General features: G+C 41.0%; 2 protein-coding genes across 2 annotated transcripts in view; one reads left to right on the top strand and one right to left on the bottom strand.

Annotated features, from left to right (window-relative positions):
- Positions 1 to 12,625, bottom strand: part of LOC146374494 (ras and Rab interactor 2-like) — a 44,866-nt gene that overhangs the window by 29,800 nt on the left and 2,441 nt on the right. The window contains exon 2 of the mRNA XM_084948385.1: positions 1,015 to 1,117. Coding sequence (XP_084804511.1) covers positions 1,015 to 1,074 — 60 coding nt within the window. The 5' untranslated portion in view covers positions 1,075 to 1,117. The remainder of the gene's footprint in view (positions 1 to 1,014; positions 1,118 to 12,625) is intronic.
- On the top strand, positions 8,774 to 10,443 carry LOC146374495 (zinc finger BED domain-containing protein 4-like). Its single transcript, XM_084948387.1, has 2 exons — positions 8,774 to 9,395; positions 9,647 to 10,443. The coding sequence occupies exons 1-2, from the start codon at positions 9,151 to 9,153 to the stop codon at positions 10,161 to 10,163; spliced, it is 762 nt and encodes a 253-aa protein (XP_084804513.1). The 5' UTR covers positions 8,774 to 9,150; the 3' UTR covers positions 10,164 to 10,443.

Raw genomic sequence — 12,625 nt, 5'->3', positions numbered from 1 at the left:
AACTGACTCACAGCAGTACAATTTTTTTCTTCTACAGTCTTCAGTAACTGAGATGAGCATTTAAACAAATAACCTTATGAACTATTCATGCACTCAGGTCAGATGTAGGAGCTCTAAGAGTACTCCTGTTGTTGCGCTGCACAGGCAGAGACACTGCTTTATGTTCCAGCGTTATCACATCCTTTTTATTTGTGTAATGAAATTGTCAATTTACGGTCTTAATGACACCATTTAACAACTCTGCTCACCCCACAAGTCTTGTCTCAGGGGTTACTGAGACAAGACTGTTCCCTTTTTTCCAAATACATCCAATTAAATTTTACTTTACTGTACTTTATCTGACAACTATCACATCTCGTCAGTGCCAGAGTTACTGTGCCACTCTGTTGCTCTATGTGTAAGACGAAATAAGGAAATTAAGGGTGAATTTTCTCACAAAGTTGATTTCAGTCTTAATGAAATTCCCCTAATAAATAAATGTCTATGAAAAAGAAAAGTAATTGCTTGTTCCCCATCTGCAGGGTGTGGTAGTATCACTTGTAACTGTGAGTGTCAGAAACACACACAAAAAAAACCACATTGCTTGATTAAAGCAATGAATCTTTCAAAAGATAATGTGAAATTTTCTTCATTTCTTCATCAGTCAGAATTTCTTTAGTAGGAAATGTAGGAAATTTTGACAATAGCCTGATTTCTCATGGTCTGATGAATGTGATGCTGACTGCAACTTCTTCCTCAAAAACTTTGGACATCCAGCACACACTAAGCTTCACAAAAACAAAGACATAGAAAGCTTTAGAGAAAAACAAATGACATAACTAAGCTCAGGCAACTACGCCTCTGTCCCATCCTCCTTTTAATCTTCTCCAAGGTTTGGCCTTTAACTGTTTTTTCTGACCCCCAGCCCCACCTTACACTGAAGCCAGAGGTCAGTGAGGGACAGTCTCTACCTGAAGCGTGCTGAGCGCAGCTCTGTTTGTAAGGATGTTTCTGACTGCTCAGAGTGACACACACCTTGAAGAAACTGCCCTTGCTGTCCCGCTTGGAGGGCAGACTGATGTTACTTGTAGACATGTTGCCTCTGTGGTTGTCTCTGTGCGCCTGTCTGCTGAGCCGTCTATGCAGGAGGGGAAAAAACACACACACAAACATTAGAGATAAACAAAGGAGATTCACTCGTTCAGAAACACCATTTCCCCACTACACTTTTTCTCATTGTCTTCCTCTAAACCATTTGAAATAAATTAAGGCTGCTTGTGTATGGAAGGAAACAACCCCACCTCAGAAAACAGCCCGAAAAATTAAGGATTTACTTTCCTTCACTTGCTAGCACAAATACATACTAGAGCACATGTTCTATTGGGATATAAAGGTACTATGTACATATGTACTGTGATTTAAATATGGGACAAATCTGATATCTCTTTCTAGTTTCTGTACTCTTGCTGCAGAAAGTTTTACAGTGTTGTGAAAAATTATTTGTCTCCTTCCTGATTTCTTAGTTTGCTGCATATTTAATCAAACTATTTTTACTTTTTCAAAAAAACTAACTGATGAATGATGATGTGATTTATTGAGGGCTATCCAACTGGTATTGCTCTACCTCACTCCTCATTAATCATGGTTTTAAAATAATTTCTATCTTAAGCAACATGCATATTTTAGGTCTTATACTCTGAAAAACATTTCACTCAAAACAAATTCCAAAGCAGATTTGTGTTTCCTACAATACTGTTTGTGTTTTTAAACAGACTGAACGCACGAGCATACGCAGAGGCACGCTTCTCACAGATGTTGTGGCGGATCCTTTTACGGCAGCTGATACGAGCCAGCTGTGAGTGGCATGCAAACACATTGCAGTCCTTCCCTTTAAAGAAACACATGAGTAAGAGGAAAACACCAGCAACCACTAGCTGACCCAAAATCCTTTCCTCTTCAGAGTGCTTGAACAGAGGCTGTTGTGAAAGCATAAATCTTGAGTCTGCGGCTGGACTCAAGATTATGTGGAACAAGCGGACACGCGGTGGTTTTACCGTCGTTGTTGCTAACGACAACGCATAAAAACAAACGCTTGTCTGTCTGTAGTGTGGTTATATTAAATATAAGAGAAAGAGAGAACTTTAACTAATTAATATAGCCACTACAGTGACCATCAAAATAATGAAAAAATATTCCCGTAAACAGTTTATTTTGCGACACGACGAAACAAACAATAGCGTAAAATGAAACGATAGACGTTTTTATATCGTCATCCGATATATATCGTTATATCGAACAACCCTACTCGAGCTAGAGGTCAAACGTCTAACTGTTGACGCCCTCAGACATATATGACATGAGGGAATGCAATGTATAGAAAACTATTATAAGTAATCTATACATGTAATCCTGAGGCAACAAGAACTTCTGTCCATAACAATCCTGGTAACAGAGCTGTGATGACACAGAGCTACTCTAAGTTTAAGGACATGGAACTTTGCCAAGAGAGTGAGGTTGGGCGTCCACTACCCCACTAGTGGTAGGGTTTAAGATATCTGAAGCTCCATCATGGTAAGCATGGACAGAGCCTAAGGCTGGTTTTCCCCACTGAGGTGTTTTTACCCTTTAAGCCTTGAAAAACAATTTGAGTCAAGCAGATACCATCTCTTGGGGTCAGGGTAAGGAGTTCCAACATCTGAAAAGAACAATGATCTGGTCATTTTTAACAAAAAGGAATCACTTGGCGAACATCTGATTTGAGGGACTCTTGGACAGTTTATGAACGTAAAACTATGCAGACCGTCTTAAACAATGACGCATGCACTCTAGAGCAGCCCAACAGTGACATGGACAAAGAAGTCACATATAAGCTAATCCATGAGGAGCTTCTCTGTAACACTGATCATTTATTAGAAGTGATAGAACAGCCTGGACCCACCTTCACTAATTCAAGCCATGACATGTAGTGCACCATGTCAGGTTGGTGTTGGCTGACATGTTTCCTCATGTCCATTCTGCTAGGACAACACAGTCTCACCATTTTTAAAAACCAGATCCTTTAGATTCACTGCTAGAAACTAAATGGTACTGGCAGTGAACGGAGCTGACCAAACCACAGGAATAAAATAAACAAGGACAGGATGCACTGATGAGACATCTAGATGTTGAACCAAGGGGAGAAGTCTTTTTTTTTGGAAAAACAACAACACCAGAGCTTCAGATTTCCCTTTTCTTACTATTAATTTTCTTTTTTCTTTTTTTTTTTGGCTTGAGAAAATTGGCAAACATGTAAGATTGAGAAACCTTGAGAAAAACAGGTTTCTTTCCTGGAAAGCAAGCACAGCTAAAGATTCACAGAAGGCATGCGACCTCACTGTTTTTTGTTGTTTTGGTTTTTTCCAGCCTGCCTCGTTTCTCCTCTCCTCCTCACAAATCTATCGGGGCTCTGTTGGGTCAAGTCCTCATGTGAAAACAAAGCAGCAGGTGGGGTTATAGTAAGATGTGTTTGTGATTGTGTGTGCAAGTGCCGGCAAGCTGCAAGTGTGTGATTCACACACAGTCCAAACCCGGTAAACAGGAAGGCTGGTTGTCAGTCCATGAAAAATAAACAGACTGCCAGTTCCCCAGAATAATAAATAGCAGAAGGAATGCATAAATTACACAAAGTGAGAAACAAACAGTGGTGCAATATGTTAACGCCAAATGATTAAGTAATAAAAAGAATGAGGCAAGTGTTTAAGGAAATGAGCTGTTTGATCACCTGCTGAAGTCAATGCCTGTGAAGCACTGCATTGGAACTAATGTAAGTTCTGTATCTTTTGAACACACACGGAGTATTTCATTGTAGTTTTTTTCCTTTTGAAAACAGTACTTTATGGTTTATGGAAAATCCATAAATTATGGCCACAAATCATAACCCTGATTTGAGAATGGGCTTTGCAATAGATCATCAACATTTCAGTGTCAAGAGTTCCAAAATCTCCGTCTTAATGAAATGACATTGATGACAAGCAAGGAATCATCTGTCATTTTCCTCCAGTTACTATATTTGGTGTTCTTCTTTACCAGTCCGTACATACACTCTGTGACAGTAAGTCACATGCTGCACGGTTCCCAGGAAAATGGGGCTTGACAAAGTCGGCGAGTAAAATACTACAACAGAACATGTGGAAATGAAAACGTGAATCATACGTGTGTGTCACTGTGTCATGTTTACAGTAAAGCAGCCATCAGCTGCAGAGCTGCAACACATACAAACCATGTGACATACCTGTAGATACCTTAGATTTTTTTTTTCCTTTTGTTCAAAGAGACACATTAGAGTTTAGATGTGATGTAAACGTCCACATTAATCTTTAGAAAAAATTAAACACACTCAAGAAGTCAACAAACGTAAGTGCAACAAACACCAGCTCAGCAATACTGGAATCCACAACTATGGCTGAAAGAGGGAAACAAACTGAGATGAGTCATATCCTTTAACAAAAGCCTGGCTTTTTTTATGAAAACTACACCTATAGCACATGTTTTGCGTTCAGGGTCCTGGTATTAGCATAGCTGCTACTACATAATACTTGTACCAGACTTTTTAACACAGCGTGTTAGACCACTATGGTAAGAGTGGCAAAATGTGTTCACTGACCACAGGACTGCAGAAGCGTTTAGAAGCCCAGCGTGTACCACTACAGGACCAGGCCTGATTTTAAACAGTGCTGCCTGAGGTCTCAAAAATCTCAGACATTCATTATTTTCCTTTGCATACAGAGACTCCTCCAGATTATCTTAACCTTTGAAGAAATGTTATGGTCATATTTCTGTGTGTCTGAGTTCAAGTGAAAAATGCGTATGCTGTCCCAAGAGACCTTGAGAAGAGTAAATTACATTCATGTGTTCACATAACTGACCAATCAGTTCAATACAGAGCCTCACAGTGAATACATTACATGGAGTTAATACTGCTTTTTGTAGCTGATCTACCATCTTTTGCAGTATTTTTAAGCACCAAGTGCACAAACCCTATTAGCGTTCTACCTCAGAGCAGTCTGAGGTCCCTGCATGTCTGAGCATGTGTGCTGAGACATAAAGGAACTGAGTGGACTACTGAAGCTTACTGTTCACACTTAAAACCACAAGAAGCTCCCACCCTCCCAGCCTGACATATAGCTGTACAACACTCATTTTCATAGGTGTCTTTTTAGCAGTGCCACATGACTCACCATTATGTGTTCGGTTACTATTTCCCAACAAGTCACAATTCTCTGGTGCTCAGAGACACTCAAAAACAAACACTACTCAGGTTGGTGTCTGTTTCCTTTCTGTTTCCCCTCATTATCATCCTGTTGATAATGGGGGGAAAAAATCCCACACACAGTCCCAGACCTTGACCCTAGGTGGGCGGTTCAGCTCAGGTAGCGCCATCAAAATATCACCTGGCTTCACATACAAAACTCCTTCAACATTTTTCACCAACTTACTGTGTATGACAGTGGTATCCAGCATCATTACCTACCAACCTACAGCAACTGAGCACTGGGAGGCAATATTTGGAAAAGTCAGGGAAATCACAAATCAGTGGTGCATCACTGGCATGCAGTGTTTTCCACACACAGACTGAACAGCCCACTCAAACGCACTAACAGCTGCAAAGGATATCTGGTGACTCGTTTTAGCATCTTATTTTCAAAGCTTAATAGCTGCCAACAACCTAAGCCTACACCTTCCAGTCTCTTTATCCCTGACAGACATAAGCTTAGCATCTCCACAGCTTCCACTTCCGAATGACTATTAGGCAACTCCAGAAGTATGTTTACTCATTCACAAAAATATTAAGGTTTTTTCCCAATTTGTTATGAAGAAGACACTCATTCCTTGTAATCACTGGCTATTTTATGAAAAGGAAGGAAACTTGTGCACAGAATGGCTCTCAGTACTTTAAGTAGTAGACCAAGTTGGCCAAAAAAAGAAAAAAAAACTGTCCACATGCCATTCCTGAGCACTTCTCCTCCATCTGATGGGATTTCCTGCAGGTCATGGGCTACGCTGGCAGCCATGTAGTTACTTCCACTTAGAATGGCTAAGTTTAGCTTTTAAAAGTGTGCGAGTGCACTCCTCTTTACATTAGCAGGGTGTGTCCCCTCACCACAGGGCACAGATTTATTCCATGGAAACCTGTCCCACAGCACAGAGATCACCAACTTGCACAAACACACATTTGAACTGAGAAGAGTCTGCAGCCAGACTGTGTAAACACACACACACAAACACACCACAGGCTGCTGTCAAAGTATTTGCACTGCACCACTCACACCCAGTATGCTTAACCAAATTCAACAGCACCTCAATAAAAGTGCTGATGGCGCAACACCTGACTTAAATCACAACTCAGGCTCAAAGTATCCTCTACACATAGACCCGATTAGCTCCAGATGTGAACTTTGTGTGCTTTCAGTTCTGATGGAGAACAAGTCCATGAGTCACTCACCTGTCTAAATAAGAACAGGATTCGTTTGTGTTGTGGATACAGTGCTGCTGTGTACCCAAAAAAGTAGAGCAGTTCAGTTGGCTCCATTGCATGTTATAACTGTAGGATAGTGAGTGTGTGAAATTTCACAGGTAACAGACTTTCTACAGCCCATAAGTCTGTCTTTTTATTGTTGAGCCAACAGCTGATCAAAGTAGCTGCTAGCCAAATGGTGACATTCACATCTCATTGAAATTCTCTGAAAGTGTATGTTGCAGATTTCTTCTATGTTCCTACTGGCTGACCCATCAGTGCACACACAGAGCCCCGCTGTGCTGTCTGACGCACAACACGCTGATAAATGCTTGTTAAGACATAAACTGTTTTCAGCTTTCAGTTTTATTTGTCATATGCAAGTTAGCACAGGGTCAACATTGCAATGAAATGTATTTGACGAGCAGAAGACAGAACTGGAGTATATACTGGAGTTCCCCCCCCCCCCCCAAACTCTGATACTAACACTAATATCTTGACTTTGGCTGTCTACAGTTACAAAGTACTTATTCAACAGGACCTCTCTTAAATGAATAAGCCATCTATTACTTTCTAGGCAACATTGGGCTCAGCTTTAACATATGTTTCCTAACAATTAAATATAAAAATATATCTCTACTGGATTTGTATTTAGCATTTGAATTATATACACAAAAAACCCAACAATAATAAAAACTTCTGAATTTTATTTTTTTTTCTTTAATTTAACAGACAAGCGAGTCAGTATCAGACTGATATCCAATGAAAATATTGTGTTTGTGGCTCTCTGCAGCAGAGACACATCAATTTGGTTTTAATTTCTAAAGTAAAGATGAAAACCGGTGACACTGACACCGTGTGTGATATAAGGGAGGAGAAGCTTCAAGCTTCAGGCTGTTAACAGGTAATGCAGCTGAGGTCAGTTCAGCTCGCCTCCTAGACATGTAACGCTCAGCTCAGTTTAGCAAAACAAGGTTAATGAACAGTGTACTCGTGCAGTATTTTTTTCTGCAGGAAGAAAGTTGTCTTTGTAAGTAGTTGGGAAATATTTTGTCATTACTGGGTAATTCCTAGAGCTACAACCATTTCTGTGATGTAAAAGAAATGGTACACTGTTAGATCACATAATTGTTTACAGGTCAAAGCAGAGGATTTATGATATCATGAGCAGTCTGGGAGTCTGTGTGTGTCTACATACTGTATTGGCCATAAAGTTACAAAAATATAGCAAAATATTACTATTCAATTTCTAATTTCAATTTTTTTCTCCATAAACATAAAACATGATTCTGATTTTTTTCCTGATCAAAACTAAAATCACTTCTTCTGAAACCAGCACTAGGAGGGCAAGACCAAATAAAAAGCAACACTTGTAGCCCTGAGAGCCTTTCACATTCCTTTTGAATGGAAAGAGAGTAAAGACAAACAACAGAAACTTAAAGAGCAGCACCTGTGTTCACAGAGTTTTGTTCTCGCTAAAAGTCCCCCGATACCGGGGACCGATACCACGGTCTGAGAAATGTCTATGTTTGAGCGGCATGTAAGGGGTTAATCACAGGTGCCGAGTGCCCGTCCCAGGCCCCGAGTGCCCGTCCCAGGCCCCGGCTGCAGCTCAGAGCGGGGAGAAGGCGAGGCGAGGCATGTCAGCCGTGTGGAACTATTTCAAAGTGAATGAAGATGACAAAACACAGGCGGACTGCAAATTGTGCTTAGCGAAATTGTCCAGATGAGGCTCAAAAGGTAGCGCATTTAACACAATTTAATCAATTACCTAAAATCCCAACACGACAACGAGTACAAAGAGTTTACCCACGCTTCTAAACCAACACAATCCACGCTGCAGCAAACTCTTGCAAGACGAGAGAAAATGTCCAGAGACAATCCACGTGCTGTGAAAATAACACAGGCAATTATCGAGTACATTGCATTGAATGACCAGCCACTCTCGGAGATAGAAAATGTGGGATTCCTGCGTCTCCTCCATGTTCTGGAGCCCAGATATGATGTGCCAAGCCGCCGCTACATGACACGGAGCTGCCTAAACTACACGACTCCGTGAAAAAACATATCCACAGCCTATTGCAAGCCTCCTCTGCGTTTAGTTTCACCGCGGATATTTGGACAAGCAGTGTTAGCCCCGTGTCGCTAATTAGCCTAACCTCCCAGTGGATAGACGAGAGTTTCACGCCACAACGAGCCATATTACAATTACAATTCCGGGGCTCGCACACCAGTCAGGCTATAGCGCATGTGTTTGAGGAAATGCTCCAGACATGGGGTATACCTAAAACATCAGTACATGTTGTGCTTCGTGACAATGCCAAAAACATGATTAAAGCCATGAATGACGCAGGGCTTCCAAGTCTGCCGTGTGTCGCGCACACGCTCCCACTGGCTGTTCACGAGGGCTTATTAGCACAGAGGAGCATAGCTGATGCTTTAGCAGTGGGGCGGAAAATAGTTGGGCATTTTAAACATTCCGCCTTAGCCTACTCCCGCCTCGAGGACATTCAGGGACAGCTCAACCAGCCAATAAAGAGACTGCAGCAGGACGTACAGACGCGCTGGAACAGCACGTATTACATGCTCCAGTCCCTCATTGAGCAAAAGCGAGTGCTGGGGTGTGTGTGTCCGAGCATGAACTCCCTGACTATCTCGCCGCTCACCAATGGGCTCTTATGGAGACCACTGTTGCCATCCTCGCCCCCTTTGAGGAACTAACTAAAAAAGTGAGCAGCTACGACGCACTAGCCTCTGATGTCATCCCAGCTGTGACTGTGCTAGTGAGACTTCTAAACAGAGAAACAGACGAGGACCACGGCGTCAAGACAATGAAAGCAACCTTACTGGCAACTGTCAAGAAGCGCTTCAGTGACGTCGAGACCAACCCACTGTACTTCATCTCCACCATACTTGACCCAAGGTAAAGTCTGTGTGCTATAGGTATTCAATGATAAACTACAGTACTAAATGTAAGATTAATTTTCATCTGAAATATTATATTTTTGTAACTAAAATACACAAATACAAATGTCTGCAATATATATAATATGAAATATATTTCCCTTATTACTACCAGAAAGTCAAATGGCTGGCATTTGTGACAGTGGTTTAGGGGAAACTAAAATCAGTCCTATTTTTCCACATATTAATACATTCAAGAATTTTGTTCAGGTATAAAGATCGCTTCTTCTCCAACAACACTGATCCGGAGGCCAAGCTGCACCTGAAGCAGGAGCTGCAGATGATGTCCAGAACTGAGGCAGAGGGGAGTCGGGCAGAAACTGCAGAACCTCCTGCTAAACTGTTCCTCAAGGCCCAGGCCAGCACTAGCAGCAGTCTGGACACTGTATTTGACGAAATCGCTAAGGAGCAGCCCCAGGCAGCACAGCCGCTGGCAGCAGGTGCTGCCATTGAGCTCGACACATACCTCGGAGAGGCCCCAAGCCCTCGTGAAGACAGTCCTCTGAAGTACTGGGGTGTCAACAAAATCAGGTTCCCCACTTTGGCTAAAATGGCCCGTAAATACCTCTCAGCCCCATGTAGCAGTGTGGAAAGTGAAAGGCTTTTTAGCTCAGTGTCACACATTATAGATGAAAACAGAAACAGTCTGACTGCTGAGAATGCAGAAAAGATACTTTTCTTTAAAAAAAAAACCTGCCACTCGCTTTTTCTAAATAGGCTCCATTAAGTGAGTCGTCTTAGACTTGATGTTAATACCTACCTCAGTTGCACTGACTGCCACAGTTCTATGTTGGTGGATGTTGTTAGTTTATTCAAATGCACTAAATAGCAAAGACGTTTATTAATGCCCCTTGTGTTGTCCAAAGCGGCAGAGTTTACAACAAACTGAAAAAAATACTTGAGTTGCACTGTCACTGTTTACATTTTTTTTAGAATTATTTATTCTGTAATATGTTGCATACAACATGCTTCTCGTTTGAAATTAATGTTCTTAATTCCAAACTAGTCCCTTGGGTTTTTTTTGTTAAATTATATGACTAAAGCTGTTACCTGTAAATTTAAATCATGTTTTTATTAAGTACTCAGTATCGGCAAGTACTGAAATGCAAGTACTCGTACTCGTTTTCCAAAAAAGTGGTATCGGTGCATCCCTACTTCCAGCACTGGAGGCCTTAGCAAGCTTTTTGTGGACACCCTTGTGGGGTATCTGTGGCTAATCAAAAGGTTGGCAGTTTGAACCGTGGCCCGTCCAGTCTACCAAACAAAGTGTTCTTTGGCAACTGAAACTAAAGTCACACTACGAGTCATACTACGAGGTATCCATTGGATTGTCAGTGCTATATGAATGTGTATGCGATTGGAGGGGGGATAGTAAAAAGTAGAGATGGACTGATCCGATATTACGTATCGTTCCAATACTGACCTAAATTACTGGATCGGATATCGGAGAGAAATAAATGTAATGTAAAATATCACAAAAGCCCCTCACAAAACTTGCAACATAGCGTAACCCAGCTCATAACCTTAGCACGTCGGAGCAGCATGCGTCACGTGATAGAGCGGCTGTAGTGTGCGAGAACTGTCGGCGGTCTGGTTAAGCATTTGGAGCCTCGCTACGTGCTTAAAAATCAGTATTTCATCTCGGAGAAAGCTATCCCAGAGAAGTAAAGCAAGTGTGTAAGTTTACCTCTGAATGTTTGTAAAGCATTCCCACGTTAAGCTTAACAACCGATATATGGAGCGACTGCCTCTCATTCTCTCCCTCTCGTGTTGCTACTTCAATCATGAAACTGATCAATGATCATCTGATCGGCTTTTCTACTGCGAGTCCGTCTCTCACCCACTTTGCGCCAGAAAGACAAAATAATAATCAACAGCAGCTGGTTTAGCTTGATAAGCTGTTGTTAGAATGTATTTAATATTACTTTCTACACCAGGATCCTTTTCTACGTAGCTGACAGCTGGTAACTGTGCAGGGGCGGGTCTAGCAAAGTTTTGCCAGGGGGCCAGGTAGGGCATTAACAGGGAAAAGGGGGGCACAAAGAAATACTTTTATTTATTATTCTCATGTCTAGTTAAAAAAAATTACCTGAATCTTACAACCAAAGTTTTCATCTGATGCAAAATGTATAGAAATCCATTATTGTATATAGTAACTATGAGTCTAACATATACCCTAGTAGGTACCCTAGTACCTACAGTACTTTTTCCTTTGGGAAGGTACCATCCGTGCAGTCTGCAATTCTGTTGAAGAATGATGTTGAATTTATTCAATTATTGTAGAAATATAATTGATTTCTGTGCATTTGTTTTACACGTGCATTAAAGTCGATTACGTCGATTAAGCATCATGTGGTGGGGGGTGGTTCAAATTTTTTTTTGCTTGACATTGGCAACCCTATTAATTAAGTTGTTTAATATTTCCACTACGTACTTTTTAAGAATACCAGAATAGGGAGGATTGTGTAGGTTCAAGTTTATTAGATTGATCAGTATTGCTGAACTATGAAATATTTTGGGTGCAGTGTATTTTTGCATACAGGTATAACAGAATAGCTTTAGTGTTTTGTTTTTTAAAACCTGAGTATGAACTTATACAAAATGCAGCAAGATAAAAAACAAACAGTTTTATTGACTATAAAATACACTATATCGGATTAATATCGGTATCGGCAGATATCCAAATTTATGATATCGGTATCAGTATCGGTAGCATGCCATCTCTAGTAAAAAGTTCTCTGAAACCTGAGGAGAAAAGTACGAGTCAATTTACCTTTCATATGTACGCCCGCTGATATGCAAAAATATAATCATTTTGCACGTCAGCTTTTTAGGTTACCATGTGACGAAGTAAACAGTTCAGGTTCAACAATACAGGTTCTGTCCCCATTATTTTCAACCAACACACCTTCTCTTATGTATAAGAGTATACATAAGTACACTATGTATATTTTCTATACACTAAACATACCTGACCACTAATTATGCAGCATCTGACATAGTACTGCAGACATCTACAGGTTCCCTGCTGTCCCCTACTGATTGGAAGGTTCGATCCCAGGCTTCTCCAGTCTCCATGTCAAGTATCCTTGGGCAAGATACTAACCCCAAGTTTCTGTGAATGTGTATGAATGAAGTTAGGAAGCACTAAGCATAGAAAGAAAGTGCTTGTGTGATTGGGTGAATGTG

The sequence above is a fragment of the Perissodus microlepis genome, chromosome 13 (genome assembly GCF_051167445.1).
Source record: "Perissodus microlepis isolate ML-2025 ecotype Zambia chromosome 13, ASM5116744v1, whole genome shotgun sequence".
Taxonomy (NCBI): Eukaryota; Metazoa; Chordata; class Actinopteri; order Cichliformes; family Cichlidae; genus Perissodus; species Perissodus microlepis.
This window is presented reverse-complemented; position numbering and strand designations above follow the sequence as displayed.

Bases quoted from the DNA above. Each gene is read 5' to 3' on its own strand.
- LOC146374495 (XM_084948387.1), top strand. From the start codon at position 9,151: ATGGAGACCACTGTTGCCATCCTCGCCCCCTTTGAGGAACTAACTAAA. The intron at 9,396-9,646 runs GTAAAGTCTGTG...AATTTTGTTCAG, and splicing joins TCCACCATACTTGACCCAAG to GTATAAAGATCGCTTCTTCT.